General features: G+C 39.9%; 1 protein-coding gene across 1 annotated transcript in view; it reads left to right on the top strand.

Moving 5' to 3' along the window:
- mtx2 (metaxin 2) overlaps positions 1-10,231 on the top strand; it is a 10,672-nt gene extending 441 nt beyond the window's left edge. Inside the window, exons 2-10 of the mRNA XM_061911362.1 lie at positions 3,341-3,388; positions 3,524-3,570; positions 5,682-5,754; positions 5,832-5,908; positions 6,556-6,648; positions 7,275-7,313; positions 7,379-7,504; positions 7,580-7,656; positions 9,895-10,231. Of these exons, the coding sequence (XP_061767346.1) occupies positions 3,341-3,388; positions 3,524-3,570; positions 5,682-5,754; positions 5,832-5,908; positions 6,556-6,648; positions 7,275-7,313; positions 7,379-7,504; positions 7,580-7,656; positions 9,895-10,054 (740 nt within the window). The 3' untranslated portion in view covers positions 10,055-10,231. The remainder of the gene's footprint in view (positions 1-3,340; positions 3,389-3,523; positions 3,571-5,681; positions 5,755-5,831; positions 5,909-6,555; positions 6,649-7,274; positions 7,314-7,378; positions 7,505-7,579; positions 7,657-9,894) is intronic.
- The last annotated feature ends 16,592 nt before the right edge of the window (positions 10,232-26,823 follow it).

The following is a 26,823-nucleotide window of genomic DNA, read 5'->3' as shown; positions in this document are numbered from 1 at the left end:
CGATGGGGAATTTTCAAATTGTTACGTCCGTTTTCGGAAATTTGCCACTCTGGTGTAGTTTACGCCTTTTGCGTAATTTAGTTACCTTGTTATCGGTGGTGAATTTTCAATTTGTTACGGCTGTTTTCGTTAATTTGCCAACAGGCGTAGTTTACGCCTTTTGCGTATTTTAGTTACCTTGTTTCCGGTGGTGATTGTTCAATTTGCTACGTCCGTTTTCGTTAATTTGCCAACTTTTAGAGACCATTAAACGACATGTCTAAAAAAGTTGTAGTTTAATGGCTTGCCTTGTTTCTGCATCGCTGCTGTGACACGGTGCTCAGTCCTGCTCTTTTGAAACCCAAAATTGACCTGCCATTTTGGCGCTTTTATTTATAACTTCCGGTTTGAGTTTGACCTCTTAACTCTTCTAAATGTCAGTGAAAACCTGGGGTGTCAAACTCATTTTATATCAGGGGTCACCAACCTTTTTGAAACCAAGAGCTACTTCTTGGGTACTGATTAATGCGAAGGACTACCAGTTTGATACACACTTAAATAAATTGTCAGAAATAGCCAATTTGCTCAATTTGCCTTTAATTAAAAAAAAAAAATAATAATAATATATATATATATATATATATATATATATATATATATATATATAGGTATTTCTGTCCTGCGATGAGGTGGCGACTTATCCAGGGTGTACCCGCCTTCCGCCCGATTGTAGCTGAGGTCGCCCCCCGCCACCCCAAAAGGGAATAAGCGGTAGGAAATGGATGGATGGATGGGTATCTCTGTCTGTCATTCCGTCATACTTTTTTTTTCCTTTTACGGAAGGTTTTTTGTCGAGAATAAATGATGAAAAAAAAAACACTTAATTGAACGGTTTAAAAGAGGAGAATACAGGAAAAAAATGAAAATTACATTTTGAAACATAGTTTATCTTCTCTTTAAAATTCAAAATTCACCCGAAAAAAAGAAGAGAAAAACTATCTAATTTGAATCTTTTTGAAAAATTTTTAAAAAAGAATTAATTGAACATCATTTGTAATTTTTCCTGATTAAAATTATTTTGGAATTTTGATGACATGTTTTAAATAGGTTAAAATCCAATCTGCACTTTGTTAGAATATATAACAAATTGGACTAAGCTATATTTCTAACAAAGACAAATCATTATTTCTTCTAGATTTTCCAGAACAATTTAAAAAAAAAACATTTAAAAGACATGCACCTGGGGATAGGTTGATTGGTAACACTAAATTGGCCCTAGTGTGTGAAATGTGAGTGTGAATGTTGTCTGTCTATCTGTGTTGGCCCTGCGAGGAGGTGGTGACTTGCCCAGGGTGTACCCTGCCTTCCGCCCGATTGTAGCTGAGATAAGCGCCAGCACCCCCCGCGACCCCGAAAGGGAATAAGCGGTAGAAAATGGATCGATGGAATAAAAGACTTTGAAATAAGATTTAAATTTGATTGTAAAGATTTTCTAGATTTGCCAGAATATTTTTTATTTATTTTAATGATAATAACTTTGAAGAAATATTTCACAAATATTCTTTGTCAAAAAAACAGAAGCTAAAATGAAGAAATTAAATTACAATGTATTCTTTACAATAAAAAAAAAAAATTTACTTGAACATTGATTTAAATTGTCAGGAAAGAAGAGGAAGGAATTTAAAAGGTATATATGTTTAAAAAAAAATCCTCAAATCCTTTTTAAGGTTGTATTTTTTCTCTAAAATTGTCTTTATAAAAGTTTTAAGAAGCAAAGTAAAAAAAATTAATGAATTTATTTAAACAAGTGAAGATCAAGTCTTTAAAATATTTTCTCAGATTTTCAAATTCTGTTTGAGTTTTGTCTCTCTTAGAATTAAAAGATGTCAAGCAAAGCGAGACCAGCTTGCTAGTAAATAAATAACATTTAAAAAATAGAGGCAGCACACTGGTAAGTGCTGCTATTTGAGCTATTTTTAGAACAGGCCAGCGGGCTACTCACCTGGTCCTTACGGGCTACCTGGTGCCCGCGGGCACCGTGTTGGTAATCCCTGTTTTAGATGGAGGAAAAAATCTACTCCCAGGTGGGCTGGACTGGTAAAATCACGGCACGATAACTTCAAAATAAAGACAACTTCAGGATGTTTTCTTTGTGTAAAAATAGAACAAGTTTTATTCTGAAAATGTACAAATCATAATGGTGTTTTTGTCGTTTTTTACACTTACATGTTGCGATTAATAGTATTCCATCTTTAGGGGTATATTTTCGTCTCTATAGCCTTGTTGGTAGAGTGGCCGTGCCAGCAACTTGAGGGTTCCAAGTTTGATCCCCACTTCCTTGGGAAAGACACTTTACCCACGTGCTCCCTGTGCCACCCACAGTGATTTAAATGTAACATTAGATATTGGGTTTCACTATGTAAAAGCTAATTGAGTCACTAGAGAAAAGCGCTATATAAATATAATTCACACTTTGCTTTAGCTCAGTGGTTAGAGTGTCCGCCGTGAGACCGGAGGGTTGTGAGTTCAAACCCCAGCCAAGTCATAGCAAAGACTTTAAAATTGGACCCATTACCTCCTTGTTTGGCACTCATCATCAAGGGTTGGAATTTGGGGTTAAATCACAAAATGATTCCAGAGAGCGTGGCACACGCTGCTGCTCACTGCTTCCCTCACCTCCCAGGGGGTGAACATGGGGATGGGTCGAATGCAGAGGACATATTTCACCACACCCCGTGTGTGTGTGACATTCATTGGAACTTTAACTTGATCTTTGTCGTTATTTATTCTTTGTGAATAAATGATGTAATAATGTTCATCAGTCCACTCATTGGTGTCAATTTCCAATCCATCAAGATGAAAAAATAATATCAAAATCAAATTGTAGAATGTTATTTATGTAGTTTGCAAATTTTCCCGACAGGTGCACTAAAATTTGATTAATTCTTTATTTTTTTTTACATATGTAGCATCATCTACAAAGATACAAGTAATTACTATTGTGACATCTAGTGGACACATTTAAAACAGCTGATTCTTCCATTCCAAAATTTCGGCTCATTTTTATACTTCGCAAACTCATCCCGCAGGGCGGATAAAGCCTGTTTGCAGGCCTGATCTGGTCCGCGGGCCGTATGTTTGACACCTCTGGTGAAAACCAACGAAATGGTAAACTTTAAAGTGCGAGTTAATGTTCAGTTATTGTTTTTGGACTGTTATGAAAAGTATTTTGGAATTTTGTTAGAGAGCATAATAGTTAACATGATTACCCACGGCCCACTTGATTAGGTACCCCTGCAAACTGGAACACAAATATCCGTGTATGTGTTTTTTAACATGTTGACTTGTTTGACTTGCACAGCTGCTGAGCCCTGGCCTGAGAGTGCAGCCTTGTACCAGCCTCTGAGGGGTGAGTGTGTGCATCAATGCAGGGGATTTAATTAACCATGTGTATAATAATAAAGCGCAGTGTATGTTTTGTAACGATGGACACTAAGAGCCATAAAACAAACAATGCCAATCGTGTTCTTCGCGACTGTTGCAGAGGATCAGATTCTGCTGTCGGAGTGTGCCTCTTCTCTTGCTGTGCAGGTAAACTCTTTGTCAATGCTCGTTTTGCACCCAAATTTATACCGGCGAGGGTCCGCATACAGAAAACTTGAAGGATTCAAAGGCCGTTTCGATACATTGCTACATTAAAGATACTAAAATTCCATAGTGTCGGTCAATACATAGTGAACTAGCTGAACAAAGTAAAGCTAATTAGATCAATACATGATTATTTTTATGAATTTTGAAATAATTGTATTTGCTTTGTTGTCATTTTTTACAACTTGTTATACATTTTAATACATATACATTTTTAATTGTCTTGCATATAAATTGTGCTATAAAGACAATTCTTAACCTTTTTAACCTCGGGGCCAAACTTATTTACCACTGAAATATTAACACTGAATTAGTAATGTTACGCTTGATTTTAAATTGTGATTTCTAGATTTTCAATAATTATATGTAACCTTCTTTTTAGCAACGTTTACGGCTAAACATGTCAGGGTCATGTGCATGCTAACTGCTAGCATGCTAATGTTCGCATTTTAGCATACAAACACTAACGTGCTAATTTTGTATTGCCAATTGTGCAGCCAAACACCTCAGAGTCTTATAAACTGGTATTTGACACATGTTAATTGTTAGCAGGCTAATGTTAGCATTCTAGCATACTAAAATTAGCATGCAAACTTTTTTAGCCAATATTGTAGCCAAACACCCCAGGGTCTTATAAACTGGTACTTGACATATGCTAATTGTTAGAATGCTAATATTTGCATTTTAGCGTGCTAACTATTTTAGCCAATTGTGCAGCCAAACAATTCAGAGTCTTATAAACTGGTAGTTGACACATACTAACTGTTAGCACACTAATCTTAGCATTCTAGTATACAAACACTAGCGTCCTATTTTTTTTTTTGCCAATCATGCAGCCAAACACCTCAGAGTCTTATAAACTGGTATTTGACACATGCTAATTGTTAGAAGGCTAATGTTAGCATTACCATGCTAGCATTAGTATGCTAACTTTTTTTTCAGCCGATTTTGCAGCCCAACACTTCAGTCATATAAAAACCAGTACAATGTAGGTCAATATATGCTGAACGATCTGAACGAAAAAAAGCAAATTGGATTAATTCATGACTATTTTTGGGATTTATTCGCTTTCACGTAATTTTTTAATACAAGTTTTTTCTACATATACATTCTGAATTGTCTTGCGTATGAAATGTGCTGTAAAACAGCCGTTCCTAACTTTTTTTACCTCGGGGCCCGGGGCCCATTCAAATACTAACACTGAATTAGTAATATGACTATTGATTTTAATAGTTTTCAATAATTATATCTTACAAACTTACAGTTTAAAATATTGCCAAAGGATATTAAACCATGTGTTGATCACATAAACGTTTGGCTAAGGTCAGGCTGATTAGAAAAATAAGTACTAACCAAAAATAACTGATAAAGAATACATATGTACATATGATTATTTGTGTTGAAATAAAAAAAACAGTGAATAAATGAAGCAATACAGACAAAAATACAGCTACATCACTTTGGTTATATTTTTTGCGCTCAATAATTTATTTTTTATGACTTTAGCTCCAGACGTCTTCTGTTTGTTTGATACTGTCATTACTGCCACAAGTGGTGGAATAGGGTATTGCAAACTAGTACTTCAAGCCGGTACAGACCACAGCTGAGAAACTTTTTGTCGGCCCTGGCTCCAATGCCCCTATGGTTTAGAAAATCTAAACTGTAAAATAAACGTGACTTGCGGAAATTAACCCCCATGGGATATTACATTGTTTTGTATTATTATTCTTTAATATTCTTAATATTATACCACCAAGTACATTTTTTGAAGGCTTTAGCACACCTAAAAAACTTACCATATCTTGCAAGGAATTTGGTGACAACACCCATGCAAATAATCATATTCAGTTTTCAGGTCCGATTCCATTTTTTTTTATTAGTTATAGTCCAGGACATATTTATTTTGTCTTTAGAAAAAAACAAACTGCGGACCGCAAACGACCCTTGTAGCACTTTGAATCACTCCTGTGTTATAGTCTGCAGGTGTACCTAATGAAGTGTCAGTTGACCATTGAAACCCAGACTAATGGCGCTTGTTCATTGTCCCATTCAAGGCCTACCTGAGGATGTGCGGCCTGCCCGTGCAGGTGGTTTGCAAATCTAACGCCGAGTACATGTCGCCTTCTGGTGAGTCCGCTGGAAAACACACGGTATTGTTTCTCTCGCCTTCTGCACCATGAACCCTTTCCTTGTTCCCCTTCCAGGGAAGATTCCCTTCATCCACGTGGGAAACCAGGTGGTGTCCGAGCTGGGTCCGATAGTGCAGTTTACTAAAGCCAAGGTGGGGTCACACTGCAATCCTCTTTTTGTGGAAATAATCTGTTCCAGAGTCAAGCCGTGGCCATGGCAAAACAACACAAAACATCAATTGTGACGACCAACAAAATTGGCGTTGTTCAAATTTCCATGTAAAGTTGCTAATGCTAATCAGTAGCATGTCAGTAGCAAAGCCAATGTATATTAGCATCAGGCTAGCGGAGCCTTTTTTTTTTATTTGCGTTGAAGTTTCTTTTGAGTCAATGCCTTTGTTGGCATTGCAACATTGTCTGAGTCCGGAGTGATCGTTAAATGGCAAGGTACTGGAAAATGGCACCGTTGGATTTTACGTGAATTGGTATCCGGTGGATGAGGTGGCGACTTGTCCAGGGTGTACCCCGCCTTCCGCCTGAATGCAGCTGAGATAGGCTCCAGCACCCCCCCGCCACCCCAAAAGGGACAAGCGGTAGAAAATGGATGGATGGACGGTATCCGGTGGGACTAGCAGCCTTGAATCGGTCACAAAAAAAGTACCCATCCCTAATAGTGACACTATTAACTGTGACACAAGTGTGAAAAAAGGCTAACCGATTTTAGCGTGACACAAACATTTTTTCAACCAGTTTATTCCAGAAGCTGACTTTTGACCTCTGTGTTTTCATTGCTCATTAGGGTCATTCTTTGAGCGACGGCTTAGATGACATTCAGAGGGCTGAAATGAAAGCGTACATGGAGTTGGTCAACAACATGCTGCTGACTGCTGAGGTACGCGCACACACACACACACACACACACACACACACACACACACACACACTAAAGTCATCACAACTACAAAAGAACACATGGAGTTATGTACTCAACAAAAAAAGGTGAAATAACTGAAAACATGTTTTATTTTCTATTTTCTTCAAAATAGCTACCCTTCGCTCTGAGTACTGCTTTGCACACACACTGTTGACATTCTCTTGATGAGCTGCAAGACGTCGTCACTTAAAATGGTATTTACTTCACGGGTGTGCTTGGAAGCTCATCGAGAGAATGCCAAAAGTGTGCAAAGCAGCAATCAGAGCAACGGGTGGCTGTTTTGAAGAAACTAGAATATAACACATGTTTTCAGTTAGTTCACCTTTTTTGTCAAATACATAACTCCACATGTGTTCATTCATAGTTTTGATGCCTTCAGTGACAATCTACAATGTAAATAGAAAATAAAGAAAATGCATTGAATGAGGTGTGTCCAAACTTTTGGCCTGTACTGTATGTATGTATAGATATACAGTATATATATATATATATATATATATATATATATATATATATATATATATATATATGTGTATATACAGTATATACTGTATACAAAGACAAATTGTGTGTGTCTTCTCCAGCTGTACGTCCAGTGGTGCGACGACGCCACCGCCGCCGAGGTGAGTCCCAGCCCTTTGGCGGTGACGCCGGCGCCCTCGCCGTCTCACGTTCCGTTGCGCCGCAGATCACCCGGCCCAGGTACAGCAGCCCGTACTCGTGGCCCCTCAGCACCATCCTCTCCTACCAGAAGCAGTGGGAGGTCCGCAGGAAGATGAACGCCATCGGCTGGGGGGGGAAGAGCCTGGCGCAGGTGAGCAACGGGCCGAGCCGAGCTGGCCGTGGCACCTGTGCAGTCAGCGCCAAGCGTCTCTTGTGCGTGTTTCAGGTGTACGAGGACGTGAGCCAGTGTTGCCAAGCTCTCTCTCAGCGGCTCGGAACGCAACCCTTCTTCTTCAATAAACAGTATGTAAGCCACGCCCACTACATTTTAGGGGGAAACATTAATATATTAATCGCTCTGGACTATAAGCTGCAGATATATATGTATATCCATCCATTTTCTACCGCTTGTCCAGTTTTGAGTCGCGGCGGGTGCTGGAGCCTATCTCAGCTGCAACCATTCTCCCGATTTCCACCCGGACAAAAATATTGGGGGCTTGCCTTAAAGGCACTGCCTTTAGCGTCCTCTACAAACTGTCGTCACGTCCGCTTTTTCTCCATACAAATAGCGTGTTAGCCCAGTCACACAATCAATATATGCGGCTTTTACAGACACTCATAAGTAAATGCAAGGCATACTTGGTCTACATCCATACAGGTCACACTGAGGATGGGCGTATAAACACCTTTAACACTCTTACAAATATGCGCCACACTCTGAACCCACACCAAACAAGAATGACAAACACTTTTCAGGAGAACATCTGCATGTAACACAACACAAACACAACAGAACAAATACCCGGAAACCCTTGCAGCACTAACTCTTCCGGGACGCTACAACATACACCCCCGCTACCACCACACCCGCCCCCCTATCCTCCGCCCACCTCAACCCCACATATAATGTCCACAAAGTTAAATGAGTAGGTTGTGTTATGTGTGACTATGATTGGTGAATGTTTGCGCCACATGAATTATTTCCCCCTCGCTGCACCACGACTAGGGAAGGTTGTATGGATTGGGCCATATAGGTAAATGCTGTGTAAGACGTACAGTAAATAGTCTCTGACTTGAGTTCCTTCCAGGTGGCGACCAAATGTCACCTATCAGTCCGCTGCCTGTATGTATACGATAAGAACCCATCCATCCATTTCTACCGCTTGTCCCTTTTAAGGTCGCAGGGGAGGTCGCTGGAACCATTTAACTATTTGCATTAAAGGCCTACTGAAATGAGATTTTATTATTCAAACGGGGAAAGCAGGTCCATTCTATGTGTCATACTTGATCATTTCGCGATATTGCCATATTTTTGCTGAACGGATTTAGTAGAGAACATCAACGATAAAGTTCGCAACTTTTGGTCACTAATAAAAAAGCCTTGCCTTTACCGGAAGTAGCAGACGATGTGCACGTGATGTCACCGGTGTGAGGGCTCCTCACATCCTCACATTGTTTACAATATGAGCCATCAGCAGAAAGAGTAATTCGGACTGAGAAAGCGACAATTTCCCCATTAATTTGAGCGAAGATGAAAGATTTGTGGATGAGGATATTGATAGTGAAGGACTAGAAAAAAAAACAAAAAAAAACGGTAAGGGCAAGTGAGTGCGATTCAGATGTTTTTAGACACATTTATTACGATAATTCTGGAAAATCCCTTATCTGCTATTGTGTAGCTAGTGTTTTAGTGAGATTAAATAGTACCTGAAGTCGGAGGGGTGTGGCCAAGGGTGTGTTGACGCCAGAGTCTCTGAGGGAAGTCACACAGCTGCATGGACGGCGCAAGCTCTGCAAATCTCCGGTAAGAGGGGACTTTATACCACAATTTTCTCACCGAAAACTGCCGGTAGACATGTAGTCGACATCCATGTTCGCTTGACCGCTCTGATCCATAGTAAAGCTTCACCTCCGGGAATTTTAAACAAGGAAACACCGGCTGTGTTTGTGTGGCTAAAGGCTAAAGCTTCCCACATCCATCTTTCTACTTTGACTTCTCCATTATTAATTGAACAAATTGCAAAAGATTCAGCAACACAGATGTCCAAAATACTGTGTAATTATGTGATTAAAGCAGACTACTTATAGCTTGGATCGGGCTGGAAAATACCGAGACGTCAAACGCACGCGTCTTCATACCGCAACGTTTTCAACACGACACTTGGCAGTGAATTTAAAATTGTAATTTAGTAAACTAAAAAGGCCGTATTGGTATGTGTTGCAATGTTAATATTCCATCATCGATATATAAACTATCCGACTGCGTGGTCGGTAGTATTGGGTTTCAGTAGGCCTTTAAGGCCGTCAGCGAAGAAAAATCTATGAATTAGCCGCACCGCTTTTTAAAGCCGCAGGTGTGAAGCGTTTATAGCCTGGGATTTACAGTAGTTGCTTTAGCACCCCATTGTGGTCGAAGGCTGTAACTGCGTCAAAAAACATTTTAATTAATGTCTGAAACTCCACATAGGAAAGTGTATCGACTGTTATTAATGGAATGAATGTGTATTTATTGATCATGACTGACACAACGTTGCACTCCAGGCCGACGGAGCTGGACGCCCTGGTGTTCGGCCACCTCTTCACCATCCTTACCACCAGACTGACCAGCCCGGAGCTGGCCGAGCGGGTGAGGGGTTACAGCAACCTGCTGTCCTTCTGCCGGCGCATCGAGCACACCTACTTTGAGGACAGGAGCTCCTGAGGCTCGGCGAAAAGACGATGAAACTGCTCCCGCACGCATGTCGGACGTACGCGGGATGAAGAATCCGTACAATCGTGGTCGCCGCCAACATGTATGTATTTATTATTATTAATTGTATTTTGTGTTAGCGGCACATGAATATAATAGTACACATTAAATAAAAGCTGTTAAACATTGTTAGTGCATTAGAATCATTGTGTACAAATGTTATATTGGCTTATTTGGAGGGTCACAGCATTAGGAACAGCCAAAGTACAGCATCGAAGGCGTTTTCAAGGTCCGATCACCCCTGCTTGTCCTCCTGATGCACTCCTTGTGTCTGCGTGGCTTCCCCCTGAGGTCAGCACGTGACCTTTGAACTTCCGGGAGCCGCCGCAGACTGAGCAATGGCCCGCCAGGTTGGGAGGTCGAAGCCGACGAGAACGGAAAGGAAGAAGGACAGAAAAATGAACATGGAGTGGATGACACAGGATTGTGTGGGAAGTTGAAGCTTTGCTTATGCTGATATAAACATTTATCAGGTGTTATGTTTCATCTCATGCAGGGAGGAATGTACTAAAAACATTGAAAGGTGCGGCGGCCATTATAATAATAGCTTAGAACCTATAAATATATGAAAGGAAAAAATACTTTTGTTATAAAGATAGCCGCAGATCGTTATTAACATCTAGGTTATTAGTTTATACATCTCTGTATATTTTTCAAATGTTGATATTTGTCAATTTAAAAATAGGTTCATATATATATATATATATATATATAGAATAGAATAGAAAGTACTTTATTGATCCCTGGGGGAAATTCAGCACCACAGTTCGCTGAAGATAGACAATAATAATAAATAATATATAACATATATATATAATATATGAATAGTATAAATATATTCTACATATATTCTACATTTAAGTGCAGTCAATATATATATATATATATATATTTATATATGTATGCATATATACATAAATGTATACATCTAAATATATATATATATATATATACATATATATATATATATATATATATATATATGTATACACACGTATATGCATATTTGTTTATCATTTACAGTCCACATTTTTATTTTTTGATCTTCATATTTCTTCATTTAAAATTGTCCATATTTCTTTTTTCCAAATTTAAAAAAAAAGGTTCATTTAAAAAAAAAAAATATATATATATATATATGTATATATATTTGTCCATCCATCCATTTCCTGCCGCTTGTCCAATATATATATATGTGTATATGTGTGTATATATATATATATATATATATATATATATATATATATATATATATATATATATATATATATATACATATATATATATATATATATATACATATATATATATATATATATACACCCTACTTCCTTGAATTGCCGCAGGGACGGTAATTAATTTAAAACTTCTCACTCCTGCGCTTACCCAAGGCATGCAGTAAAAATGTGAGTGTGATGTCAGCTTGGACCTTAAATCCTACTAAATAGCTCTTAATCTTGTTCCTTTTATCAAATTACCGGTATTGAAATCGGCCACCTCCATTTTGAAAATGATGACAGGGGAAATGTCACTCGTGACGTCACGGCAATTCAAGGAAATACGGTATACATATGTGTGTATGTATATATATATATATATATATATATATATAGACAGTTTTAATATTTGATATCCATATTTATTAATTTTTATTTAACATTTTTGTCAACTTTATACATATATATATATATATATATATATATATATATATATCCATCCATCCATTTTCTACCGCTGATTCCCTTTTGGGGTCGCGGGGGGTGCTGGCGCCTATATATATATATATATATATATATATATATATATATATATATATATATATATATATATATATATATATATATATATATATATATATATATATATAATATATGGGTAAATAAAAATATTACAATTATGAAACTTATTCTAAAAAATGTATATATATATATATATATATATATATATATATATATATACATATATGTATGTATATCTTCAAAGGTGCATTTTTTTAAATTTAAATATACATATCTGTATATTTTTAATATGCCAATATTCGTTTATTTAAAAAAAATGCATTAAAAAAACAAAAACATATATTTATTTTTAAAAGTCTAACATGTTTCTCCTCTTCTTCCCATGTGTATTATTTAAAAAAAAAATGCAGGGACAATCGGTAGGATGGATGGATGACCATACATGTTTGTATTTTTCTTTTTTTTTTTTAAATAAGTTGCATATTTTGTGTATCCATGTTTATTTATCTTAATAGATCCATATTTTTTGTTTGTTTTACATATAAATAAATATCTTTATATTTTCTTTTTTGATATCCATATTTATTCATTTTAAATGTTCCATATTAGTCAATCTTTTAAAATAAGTTTTATATTTCTATGTATTAATGCATCCAGAAGTATTTATCTTCATAGTTGCATACATTTTTCTTTTAAATATACATATTTGTAAATCTTTGACATGTCAATATTAGTTTATTCACAAAAGTCCAAATGCTGAATTGTCTATTAATTTTTCAACGTCCAAATTATTTTTACATATCTCTAATTTTTACATTTTTAAATTTCCATATTTGCCATTAACAAATAAGGTTTCACATTTGTATTCATGTTATATATATATATATATATATATATATATACACACACATATATATATATATATATATATATATATATATATATATATATACACACACACACATATATATATATATATATATATATATATACATATATATATATATATATATCGACATATGTGTCTGTTTATGAAAAGATTAGCTCTTTTTTAAATTTACATTTTATCTTTGTTGATATGTTTATTAATTTATTTAATTAATTCATTTATTTATATGTAATTTTTAAAAAACGGTAGAATTAATATAACATTTTTAAAAATCCAAATGTATTTATTTTTAGAGGCCTCTATTTTTCCTACTATCAACATCTACTTTTTTCCGTTTCTTTAAGTCCAAACATATCAATTTGTGTTTAAATGTCTACATTTGACCTTTTTAGAGCATCATACTTTAGCCCCAGCGCTGCAATGATAATGTTTTCCCACATGAGGGCAGCAAATACACAGAAAATGTTCGTCCCGCAACAAAACTTGCTGGAGCTGTAAAATTGTGCAAAAAAAAAAAAAAAGGACAATAAAAACTGTACTTTTTTCTTCATTCTTTCTATTCGTATCACACTTTCGTCTGTTCTTATCCCAGTTAACCTACATTATTACATATTATAGCATTTTTTATTGCAAAGCTGACATTATGTGTTGATTTATGCTTTATGACGCAACTCCACGTAACGCACGCGTGGATTGCGAGGGACGGCGGTGCAACATTGAAGCAACAAGGACTAACATTCCTTTATCATATATTTGCCACGCGCGATCAGAGATGACGTGTAACACATGTGAACACGTGCTTGCGTGTCTCTCCTCGGCCCCACAGGGACGTCATTAATATGCAAAATATGCAAACCATTCAGCCAGGAAGTGTCTCGGTGCAACCTTTCTCCGTGCAAACAAAAAAAAGAAGACGTCCTAAATGATGCGTGTGCGCGCGTGACGTGGAGTGTCACATTAGACAAGTATGGCCGCAGGCTAATTGTCCCCCGTCTTAATTATCACAAAGAGTCACGACACGCAACGTGGACTTGGTGAAAGTGCAGAATCGTGACCACACTCTCCTCAAAAACATCGTTTTTTTTAATCTGTCTTCACCAAAATATTCTAAACTTTGTGGTTGTTTATGATATTCCCGAAACGTTTTATTCATCTCGAGGCATAAAAAAAACAAAAAACATTTAATTTGTTGCTTTTTGAATTAATTAATTTTTTAAATATCCACAGGATTTTGGGTTTAATTAACTAAAATACATTTTAAAGATGAAAATGATTGAAATAAGATTTTGGTGTGTCTTGGAACAGTCCAATATTACACATCCATCAATTTATTGCACATTAAATCCCGAAAGGGAAATTGATATACTTTTTTAATTTTTGCAAATTTGATCTTTTATTTGTATTTATTTGTTTTTGTATGTATTTAATTTAATTTAATTTCATTTTATTTTATTTTAATTATTTTCAGATTTTAATTTTTAATTTGGAATTTTTACATGTATTTTTTTCATTTTAAATAAAACAATTTTTTTTTAAATTTTTAATTTAAATTTTTTTATTTTTAGTTAATATTTTAATTTTGAAATGTTTTATTTTGAATTTTTTAACCTAAATTTAAAATTATTTTCAATTTTTTTTTCAAACTTTTTATTTATTATGTATTTATTATTCATTTATTAGTAATTATTTATTATTTGTTTATTATTTGTTTATTTTTATTTTGGCTTCGATTGGCTCCAGCAACCCCCGCGGCCCCAAAAGGAACAAGCGGTAGAAAATGGATAAATGGATGATATCAAGTATCTACAGGGCTAGTATCGCCGATGCAAAGTGAAAATTCAAATATGGAAATTGATTTTTGTTAAAAAACAAAACAAAAACAAATAATTCATATTTTCTGTCAATTATTTAGTGGTTTATAGGCTTTAAAAGGTTAATAATAAAATCCATCCATCCATCCATTTTTCCACCGCTTATTTCCTTTGGGGTCGCGGGGGGCGCTGGTGCCTATCTCAGCTACAATCGGGCGGAAAGCCGGATTACACCCTGGACAAGTCGCCACCTCATTAATAATAAAATAGATTTTTAAATTTTTTTTATTGGAACTTTTAAAAAATGAACTGATTACCATAACTTCTGTTCAGCTGTTATATCTTCATAAATGTTTACATTTCAATTTGTTTGTTGGCATTGAACATTGCAACATTACTTACAGGTATTTTGGCTGAGTCCGCTCTCAGTACTGCTGGAGTGACGGCCCAGTGTCAGTGTCAGGGATGTAACGATATACACATGTTATGTATTTTTTTTAATTTTTTTTTTAACCAAAATAGCAGCAATATTATGATCACAATATTGTTGAATGTGTGCTCAAAAAGTACTTAGAGTGAACACACTTGAATTATTTTAAATAATTAAAATAAATACTGTTAAAAAACAAAAAATGTTGCACGTTTTCTATTTCCTATGCTTCACTGAAGTCTTGTATGGTCGTAGTATTTATTGTCTAAGCTTTTATTGTTTTAAATATTGCTTTGCTCATCAGCACTTGAACATTTTATTGAAATAAAAAGTGAGTTGGAAATAAAACATATTTTTATTTATTATTTCTGGTGGGTTTTCTACTCTTTTCAACGGTCTTTAGGTCTACAAAGGAAGTTGTTTAATTTTCGTAAAATTTTTATTCATTCATGAATATATAAAAAAAAAATTAGGGTAAAATGTATTTCATATTTGTGTTCATTTTTGCATCCTTTTTCTTCGATGGATCATTCTGTGCGATGACAGCGCAGCTTGAATGATCAATGTGCACGATAGAATAATGTGTTTATATAAGTTTAGACTGGAGTAATGGGGAAAGACGTTGATGTCTCTTGTTTTCATGTTAGCATGTGCGCTAGCCCCAGTCATTGATTGATTGATTGAAACTTTTATTAGTAGATTGCACAGTACAATACATATTCCGTACAATTGACCACTAAATGGTAACACCCCAATAAGTTTTTCAACGTGTTTAAGTCTGGACCCATGTAAATTATGTGAGCTTATCCAAGTGCAGGTATCAGTTTTTCCATTGCTGTAATTTAAAAGGGTATTATTAACAGTCGTTTTAATTTTTTTTTTTTTTTTTACCGTGGTTATCGTTAATATTGTTTATGGTTACATCCTGTTGGAGCCATGACAACACAGCTAACATAATTGGACACTGTTGGATTTGACGAGAATATGTGCCCGATGTATATATATATATATATATATATATATATATATATATATATATATATATATATATATATTTTTTTTTTTTTATCTTTATTGATACTATACTTTTAATTTTTGGGGGGGATTTATTTTATATATATTTTTAGATTTTATTTTTACATTTAAATTTTTTTAAATTTATTTTGGCAGTTTCAGAATGTCGCCGTAGAAATAACACTGTTTTTTTAAACACACAGAATACTGATCATTTTTCCGTAAAATCGTATTTTTGTACTCAACCCACACAAAAAAAAATTCCAGTTTTCCGCACCGTTGTTTTGACTTCCGAGGCAGGAAAAAAAAATTAAGTTTTGAAGTCCAAATTGTGGCGTGATTCAACCTGGTCAGCGCTTTAAGGACCAGCGCCACCCACAGGTCACTTTGTGAAGTGCAAATGTTTTCTTTAGAGGCGGTAGGTCAACTCCAAAAAAAAAAAACATCAAAGGAACATTTTCATCTATTATCTGCATTGGTCTGTCTGCATAAACGTGATGGTGTGTGTGTGTGTGTGTGTGTGTGTGTGTGTGTGTGTGTGTGTGTGTGTGTGTGTGTGTTCACCAACAGCACCAAAAAGTGTTTTTTTTAATGTGCAGAGGCGATGTAGATTTGAGTGGAATAAAGAGATTAGCTGTGTGTTGATAATCCTCTATCTCTCTCTCTTACACACACACACACACACACACACACACACACACACACACACACACACACACACACACACACACACACACACACACACACACACACACACACGCACACACACACACACACACACACACACACACACACGCTCACACACACACACACACACACACACGCACACACGCATAAATGTCTTGCCTACTTTTTGTGGACCCACGTTTGGTCAGTAGGTTGTGAGGGGCCCCCCTTTCCACTATAGCTAGAATGATGAAAAATATATATCTAACACTAGATGGGAGTAGAGAGTTGCAACTTCACTTCAGAATGCACAACACTGAAAGTAAAAATAAATAAATTTTTACTTCTGTAGTTGTGAGGACCGACCGCTGTTGCTAGGTAGATTTGACCGCACCCACACACACACACTGGTTATCATTTGGAATGGCCACTGCCCAGTTAGTAGCTCATACACGTCTTTAAATCTCTGGATTGATGAAGTAATGTGCTGATCACAAAAATATATATCTAGCACTAGATGGGAGTAGAGAGTTGCAACTTCACTTCAGAATGCACAACACTGAAAGTAAAAAAAAAAAAATGTTACTTCTGTAGTTGTGAGAACCGACCGCTGTTGCTAGGTAGATTTGACCGCACACACACACACACACACACACACACACACACACACACACACACACACACACACACACACACACACTCCTCTCTGAGCTGCCGTGGTAGAGGAGTTTGCGTGTCCCAATGATCCTAGGAGCTATGTTGTCCGGGGGCTTTATGCCCCCTGGTAGGGTCTCCCAAGGCAAACAGGTTCTAGGTGAGGGATCAGACAAAGAGCAGCTCGAAGACCTCTATGAAGAAGACAAAACATGGACCCAGATTTCCCTCGCCCGGACGCGGGTCACCGGGGCCCCCCTCTGGAGCCAGGCCCGGAGGTGGGGCACGATGGCGAGCGCCTGGTGGCCGGACCAGTTCCCATGGGGCCCGGCCGGGCACAGCCCGAAGAGGCAACGTAGGTCATCCCTCCAATGGGCTCACCACCCATAGCAGGGGCCATAGAGGTCGGGTGCAATGTGAGCTGGGCGGCAGCCTAAGGCAGGGCACTTGGCGGTCCGATCCTCGGCTACAGAAGCTAGCTCTTGGGACGTGGAACGTCACCTCACTGGGGGGAAAGAGCCTGAGCTAGTGCGCGAAGTGGAGAAGTTCCGGCTGGATATAGTCGAACTCACTTCGACGCACAGCAAGGGCTCTGGAACCACTTCTCTCGAAAGGGACTGGACCCTCTTCCACTCTGGCGTTGCCGACAGTGAGAGGCGACGGGCTGGGGTGGCAATTCTTGTTTCCCCCCGGCTTAAAGCCTGTACGTTGGAGTTCAACCCGGTGGACGAAAGGGTAGCCTCCCTCCGCCTTCGGGTGGGGGGACGGGTCCTGACTGTTGTTTGTGCTTACGCACCAAACAGCAGTTCAGAGTACCCACCCTTTTTGGGAACACTCGAGGGAGTACTGGAAAGTGCCCCCCCGGGTGATTCCCTTGTCCTACTGGGGGACTTCAACGCTCATGTTGGCAACGACAGTGAAACCCGGAGAGGCGTGATTGGGAAGAATGGCCGCCCGGATCTGAACCCGAGTGGTGTTTTGTTATTGGACTTTTGTGCTCGTCACAATTTGTCCATTACAAACACCATGTTCAAACATAAGGGTGTCCATATGTGCACTTGGCACCAGGACACCCTAGGCCGCAGTTCCATGATCGACTTTGTAGTTGTGTCATCGGATTTGCGGCCTTATGTTTTGGACATGCACCAAAGACATGCACCTGGGGATAGGTTGATTGGCTACACTAAATTGGCCCTAGTGTTTGAATGTGAGTGTGAATGTTGTCTGTCTATCTGTGTTGGCCCTGCGATGAGCTGGCGACTTGTCCAGGGTGCACCCCGCCTTCCGCCCGATTGTAGCTGAGATAGGCGCCAGCGCCCCCCGCGACCCCAAAAGGGAATAAGCGGTAGAAAATGGATGGATGGATGGATGGATGTTTTGGACACTCGGGTAAAGAGAGGGGCGGAGCTTTCTACCGATCACCACCTGGTGGTGAGTTGGCTACGATGGTGGGGGAGGATGCCGGACCAACCTGGCAGGCCCAAACGCATTGTGAGGGTCTGCTGGGAACGTCTGGCAGAGTCTCCTGTCAGAGAGAGTTTCAATTCCCACCTCCGGAAGAACTTCAAACATGTCACGAGGGAGGTGCTGGACATTGAGTCCGAGTGGACCATGTTCTGCACCTCTATTGTCGAGGCGGCTGATCGGAGCTGTGGCCGCAAGGTAGTTGGTGCCTGTCGGGGCGGCAATCCTAAAACCCCTTGGTGGACACCAGCGGTGAGGGATGCCGTCAAGCTGAAGAAGGAGTCCTATCGGGTCCTTTTGGCTCATAGGACTCCGGAGGCAGTGGACAGGTACTGACAAGCCAAGCGGTGTGCGGCTTCAGCGGTCGCTGAGGCAAAAACCCGGACATGGGAGGAGTTTGGGGAAGCCATGGAAAACAACTTCCGGACGGCTTCGAAGCGATTCTGGACCACCATCCGCCGCCTCAGGAAGGGGAAGCAGTGCACTATCAACACCGTGTATGGTGCGGATGGTGTTCTGCTGACCTCTACTGCGGATGTTGTGGATAGGTGGAAGGAATACTTCGAAGACCTCCTCAATCCCACCAACACGTCTTCCTATGAGGAAGCAGTGCCTGGAGAATCTGTGGTGGACTCTCCTATTTCGGGGGCTGAGGTCACTGAGGTAGTTAAAAAGCTCCTCGGTGGCAAGGCCCCGGGGGTGGACGAGATCCGCCCGGAGTTCCTTAAGGCTCTGGATGCTGTGGGGCTGTCCTGGTTGACAAGACTCTGCAGCATCGCGTGGACATCGGGGGCGGTACCTCTGGATCAGCAGGCCGGGGTGGTGGTTCCTCTCTTTAAGAAGGGGGACCGGAGGGTGTGTTCCAACTATCGTGGGATCACACTCCTCAGCCTTCCCGGTAAGGTTTATTCAGGTGTACTGGAGAGGAGGCTACGCCGGATAGTCGAACCTCGGATTCAGGAGGAACAGTGTGGTTTTCGTCCTGGTCGTGGAACTGTGGACCAGCTCTATACTCTCGGCAGGGTTCTTGAGGGTGCATGGGAGTTTGCCCAACCAGTCTACACGTGCTTTGTGGACTTGGAGAAGGCATTCGGCCGTGTCCCTCGGGAAGTCCTGTGGGGAGTGCTCAGAGAGTATGGGGTATCGGACTGTCTTATTGTGGCGGTCCGCTCCCTGTACGATCAGTGCCAGAGCTTGGTCCGCATTGCCGGCAGTAAGTCGAACACATTTCCAGTGAGGGTTGGACTCCGCCAAGGCTGTCCTTTGTCACCGATTCTGTTCATAACTTGTATGGACATAATTTCTAGGCGCAGTCAAGGCGTTGAGGGGTTCCGGTTTGGTGACCGCAGGATTAGGTCTCTGCTTTTTGCAGATGATGTGGTCCTGATGGCTTCATCTGACCGGGATCTTCAGCTCTCGCTGGATCGGTTCGCAGCCGAGTGTGAAGCGACCAGAATGAGAATCAGCACCTCCAAGTCCGAGTCCATGGTTCTCGCCCGGAAAAGGGTGGAATGCCATCTCCGGGTTGGAGAGGAGACCTTGCCACAAGTGGAGGAGTTCAAGTACCTAGGAGTCTTGTTCACGAGTGAGGGAAGAGTGGATCGTGAGATCGACAGGCGGATCGGTGCGGCGTCTTCAGTAATGCGGACGTTGTACCGATCCGTTGTGGTGAAGAAGGAGCTGAGCCGGAAGGCAAAGCTCTCAATTTACCGGTCGATCTACGTTCCCATCCTCACCTATGGTCATGAGTTTTGGGTCATGACCGAAAGGATAAGATCACGGGTACAAGCGGCCGAAATGAGTTTTCTCCGCCGTGTGGCGGGGCTCTCCCTTAGAGATAGGGTCAGAAGCTCTGCCATCCGGGAGGAACTCAAAGTAAAGCCGCTGCTCCTTCACATCGCGAGGAGCCAGATGAGGTGGTTTGGGCATCTGGCCAGGATGCCACCCGAACGCCTCCCTAGGGAGGTGTTTAGGGCACGTCCAACCGGTAGGAGGCCACGGGGAAGACCCAGGACACGTTGGAAAGACTATGTCTCCCGGCTGGCCTGGGAACGCCTCGGGATCCCCCGGGAAGAGCTAGACGAAGTGGCTGGGGAGAGGGAAGTCTGGGCTTCCCTGCTTAGGCTGCTGCCCCCGCGACCCGACCTCGGATAAGCGGAAGATGATGGATGGATGGATAGTTGTGAGGACCGACCGCTGTTGCTAGGTAGATTTGACCACACACACACACACACACACACACACACACACACACACACACACACACACACACAGGTTATCATTTGGAATGGCCACTACCCAGTTAGCTCAAACACGTCTTTAAATCTCTGGTTTGATGAAGTAATGTGCTGATCATACTTAATGGGGACCCTGGGGAAAAAGAGTAAATATGGTTCATGGGGACCAAATCTAAATAATTTTGCATAATTCATACAAATTTGTATGTGACAACTGAGGACCATTTAAAAAAAAAACAGTTCAAATTAAATATGATCCTCAAAATCCAGCACTACAGCTGTCCTCTTAAAGGAATTTTCACCACTTAAATGTTAAAGCAAATCCTGCATCTTCTGTGACATGACTGAAAACTGCTATTTAGCAATAATGAAGTTGTCTGCAACTCCAACTACTATACATAGAAGGATATGGAATGGATCTGACTATCATATAAAATGGTTTACCTTTTGGGGACCTGTTTTTTTTTTTGGTCCCCATACCGTCAGAAGTCCCCTAAAGGTGACTGTGTAAACAGAGCGATGTCCCCATTAAGTCAGCATTGCCAGAACACACACACACACACACACACACACACACACACACACACACACACACACACACACACACACACACACACACACACACGCACACACACACACACACACACGCGCGTGTGTGCGTGCCAATAAAGACTCCAGCTTCCCCACGAAGGCCAGAAAGAAGGACATCCTGACAAAGGCAACGTTAGCATCGCTGCAAAATTATCTCGACCCGCAATGAAAGGATTGCACGGAGTCAAAGTTCGGCCAAAAATGCGGCCGTAATTCACACATGATCACAGGTGGCGCTGCTGAGTCAATTTAAGGTCTTTTTTGTTTTGGGGTGTTTCTGCGATTTTATATGGGTGTTTTGTGATTCAACATGGGTGTTTTGTGATTTAACAAGGGTGTTTTGTGATTTAACATGGGTGTTTTTGTGATTCAACATGGGTGTTTTTGTGATTCAACATGGATGTTTTGTGATTCAACATTGTTGTTCTGTGATTAAACATGGGTGTGTTTGTGATTAAATGTGGGTGTTTCTGCGATTCAACATGGGTGTTTTGTGATTTAACATAGGTGTTTTGTGATTTAACATGGGTGTTTTGTGATTTAACACGGGTGTTTTATGATTCAATATGGGTGTTTTGTGATTTAACATGGGTGTTTTGTGATTTAACATGGATGTTTTGTGATTTAACACAGGTGTTTTATGATTCAATATGGGTGTTTTGTGATTCAACATGGGTGTTTTGTGATTCAACATGGGTGTTCTGTGATTAAAATGAGTGTTTTGTAATTTAACATGGGTGTTTTGTCATTCAACATGGGTGTTTTGTGATTCGATATGGGTGTTTTGTGATTCAACATGGGTGTTTTTGTGATTCAACATTGGTGTTTTTATGATCCAACTTGGGTGTTTTGTGATTCAACATGGGTGTTTTGTGATTTAACAAGGAGTTTTTTTAATTTAACAGGGGTGTTTTTGCGATTCAACATTGGTGTTTTTGTGATTGAACATGGGTGTTTTGTGATTCAACATGTATGTTTTGTGAGTCAACATGGGTGTTTTGTGATTCAACATGGGTGTTTTGTGATTTATCATGGGTGTTTTGTGATTTAACATGGGTGTTTTGTGATTTAACATGGGTGTTGTGTGATTTAACATAGGTGTTTTGTGATTTAACTTGGGTGTTTCTGCGATTTAACATGGATGTTTTGTGATTTAACAAGGAGGTTTTGTGATTCAACATGGGTGTTTTTGTGATTTAACATGGGTGTTTCTGCGATTTTACATGGGTGTTTTGTGATTCAACATGGGTGTTTTTGTGATTCAACATTGTTGTTCTGTGATTAAACAAGGGTATTATTGTGATTAAATGTGGGTGTTTCTGCGATTCAACATGGGTGTTTTGTGATTCAACATGGGTGTTTTGTGATTTAACATGGGTGTTTCTGTGATTTAACATGGGTGTTGTGTGATTCAACATGGGTGTTTTGTGATTTAACATGGCTGCTTTGTGATTTAACATGGGTGTTGTGTGATTTAACATAGGTGTTTTGTAATTTAACTTGGGTGTTTCTGCGAATTAACGGATGTTTTGTGATTTAACAAGGAGATTTTGTGATTCAACATGGGTGTTTTTGTGATTTAACATGGTGTTTCCGTGATTTTACATGGGTGTTTTGTGATTCAACATGGGTGTTTTTGTGATTCAACATGGATGTTTTGTGATTCAACATTGTTGTTCTGTGATTAAACATGGGTATGTTTGTGATCAAATGTGGGTGTTTCTGCAATTCAACATGGGTGCTTTGTGATTTAACATAGGTGTTTTGTGATTTAACATGGGTGTTTTTGTGATTCAACATTGTTGTTCTGTGATTAAACATGGGTATTATTGTGATTAAATGTGGGTGTTTCTGCGATTCAACATGGGTGTTTTGTGATTCAACATGGGTGTTTTGTGATTTAACATGGGTGTTTCTGTGATTTAACATGGGTGTTGTGTGATTCAACATGGGTGTTTTGTGATTTAACATGGCTGCTTTGTGATTTAACATGGGTGTTGTGTGATTCAACATGGGTGTTTTGTGATTTAACATGGCTGCTTTGTGATTTAACATGGGTGTTGTGTGATTTAACATAGGTGTTTTGTAATTTAACTTGGGTGTTTCTGCGAATTAACGCATGTTTTGTGATTTAACAAGGAGATTTTGTGATTCAACATGGGTGTTTTTGTGATTTAACATGGTGTTTCTGTGATTTTACATGGGTGTTTTGTGATTCAACATGGGTGTTTTTGTGATTCAACATGGATGTTTTGTGATTCAACATTGTTGTTCTGTGATTAAACATGGGTATGTTTGTGATCAAATGTGGGTGTTTCTGCAATTCAACATGGGTGCTTTGTGATTTAACATAGGTGTTTTGTGATTTAACATGGGTGTTTTGTGATTTAACATGGGTGTTTCTGTGATTTAACATGGAGGTTTTGTGATTTAACATGGGTGTTGTGTGATTCAACATGGGTGTTTCTGCGATTTTACATGGGTGTTTTGTGATTCGACATGGGTGTTTTTGTGATTCAACATGGGTGTTTTTGTGATTCAACATTGTTGTTCTGTGATTAAACATGGGTATTATTGTGATTCAACATTGTTGTTCTGTGATTAAACATGGGTATTATTGTGATTAAATGTGGGTGTTTCTGCGATTCAACATGGGTGTTTTGTGATTTAACATGGGTGTTTCTGGGATTTAACATGGGTGTTGTGTGATTTAACATAGGTGTTTTGTAATTTAACATGGGTGTTTTGTGATTCAACATGGGTGTTTTGTGATTCAACATGGGTGTTTTGTGATTCAAAATCGTTGTTCTGTGATTTAACATTGATGTTTGGTGATTTAAAGGCCTACTGAAACCCACTACTACCCACCACGCAGTCTGATAGTTTATATATCAATGATGAAATATTAACATTGCAACACATGCCAATACAGCCTTTTTAGTTTACTAATTTACAATTTTAAATTTCCCGGGAGTTTCGTCTTGAAAACGTCGTGTAATGATGATGTGTACGCAAGACGTCACGCGTTTTTTTGAAGTATGAGCGCTACGCACACACACACAGCTAAACGTCGTCTGCTTTAACCGCATAATTACACAGTATTCTGGAGATTTGTGTTGCTGAATCTTTTGCAATTTGTTCAATAATATTGGAGAAGTCACAGTAGAAAGATGGAGTTGGGAAGCTTTAGCATTTAGCCACACAAACACACGGTGATTCCTTGTTTAAAATTCCTGGAGGTGAAAATTTATTATGGATCAGAGCGCGGTCAAGCCAACATGGATCTTTACCAAATGTCAACCAGCAGGTTTCGGTGAGAAAATTGTGGTTAAAAAGTCGCTTCTTACCGGAGAAAAGCTGAGCTTGGGCCGTCCATGAAGCTGCCGTAGACTTCCCTGAGACATTGGCGTCAACACACCCAAGGACACACCCCTCCGACTATCAGGTACTTTTTAAACTCACTAAAACACTACCAACACAATAGAAAGATAAGGGATTTCCCAGAAGTATCCTAGTAAATGTGTTTAAAAACATCGGAATCCGTCACAATGCAATCGCGTTTTTTTTTTAACTCGTTTTTTTTTCTAGTCCGTCGCTATCCTCAAACACAAATCTTTCATCCTCGCTCAAATTAATGGGGAAATTGTCGTTTTCTCGGTCCGAATAGCATTTTTTGTTGGGGGCTCCCATTAAAATAAATGTGAATATGTGAGGAGCCCCCACACTTGCAACGTCATCGTCTGCGACTTCCGGTAGAGGAAGGGCTTTTCTCTTAACCCCGACAGTTGCGAACTTTATCGTGGATGTTCTCTACTAAATCCTTTTAGCAAAAATATGGCAATATCGCGAAATGATCAAGTATGACACAGAATGGACCTGCTATCCCCGTTTAAATATGAAAATCTCATTTCAGTAGGCCTTTAACATGGTCGTGGAACTGTGGACCAGCTCTATACTCTCGGCAGGGTTCTTGAGGGTGCATGGGAGTTTGCCCAACCAGTCTACATGTGCTTTGTGGACTTGGAGAAGGCATTCGGCCGTGTCCCTCGGGAAGTCCTGTGGGGAGTGCTCAGAGAGTATGGGGTATCGGAATGTCTTATTGTGGCGGTCCGCTCCCTGTACGATCAGTGCCAGAGCTTGGTCCGCTTTGCCGGCAGTAAGTCGAACACATTTCCAGTGAGGGTTGGACTCCGCCAAGGCTGTCCTTTGTCACCGATTCTGTTCATAACTTTTATGGACAGAATTTCTAGGCGCAGTCAAGGCGTTGAGGGGTTCCGGTTTGGTGACCGCAGGATTAGGTCTCTGCTTTTTGCAGATGCTGTGGTCCTGATGGCTTCATCTGACCGGGATCTTCAGCTCTCGCTGGATCGGTTCGCAGCCGAGTGTGAAGCAACCGGAATGAGAATCAGCACCTCCAAGTCCGAGTCCATGGTTCTCGCCCGGAAAAGGGTGGAATGCCATCTCCGGGTTGGAGAGGAGACCCTGCCACAAGTGGAGGAGTTCAAGTACCTAGGAGTCTTGTTCACGAGTGGGGGAAGAGTGGATCGTGAGATCGACAGGCGGATCGGTGCGGCGTCTTCAGTAATGCGGACGTTGTACCGATCCGTTGTGGAGAAGAAGGAGCTGAGCCGGAAGGCAAAGCTCTCAATTTACCGGTCGATCTACGTTCCCATCCTCACCTATGGTCATGAGCTTTGGGTCATGACCGAAAGGATAAGATCACGGGTACAAGCGGCCGAAATGAGTTTCCTCCGCCGTGTGGCGGGTCTCTCCCTTAGAGATAGGGTGAGAAGCTCTGCCATCCGGGAGGAACTCAAAGTAAAGCCGCTGCTCCTTCACACCGAGAGGAGCCAGATGAGGTGGTTCGGGCATCTGGTCAGGATGCCACCCGAACGCCTCCCTAGGGTGGTGTTTAGGGCACGTCCAAACGGTAGGAGGCCACGGGGAAGACCCAGGACACGTTGGGAAGACTATGTCTCCCGGCTGGCCTGGGAACGCCTCGGGATCCCCCGGGAAGAGCTAGACGAAGTGGCTGGGGAGAGGGAAGTCTGGGTTTCCCTGCTTAGGCTGTTGCCCCCGTGACCCGACCTCGGATAAGCGGAAGAAGATGGATGATTGGATGGCATTATCACAATTTCAAAAGGGTTAAAAACAATAAAAATCAGTTCCCAGTGCCTTGTTTTATTTTTCGAAGTTTTTTTCAAAATTTTACACCTCCCGGAATAT

This window comes from Nerophis ophidion, linkage group LG09 (assembly GCF_033978795.1).
Source record: "Nerophis ophidion isolate RoL-2023_Sa linkage group LG09, RoL_Noph_v1.0, whole genome shotgun sequence".
Lineage (NCBI taxonomy): Eukaryota > Metazoa > Chordata > Actinopteri > Syngnathiformes > Syngnathidae > Nerophis > Nerophis ophidion.
The sequence above is the reverse complement of the archived record's forward strand: the minus strand, read 5'-3'. Positions and strand labels throughout refer to the sequence as shown.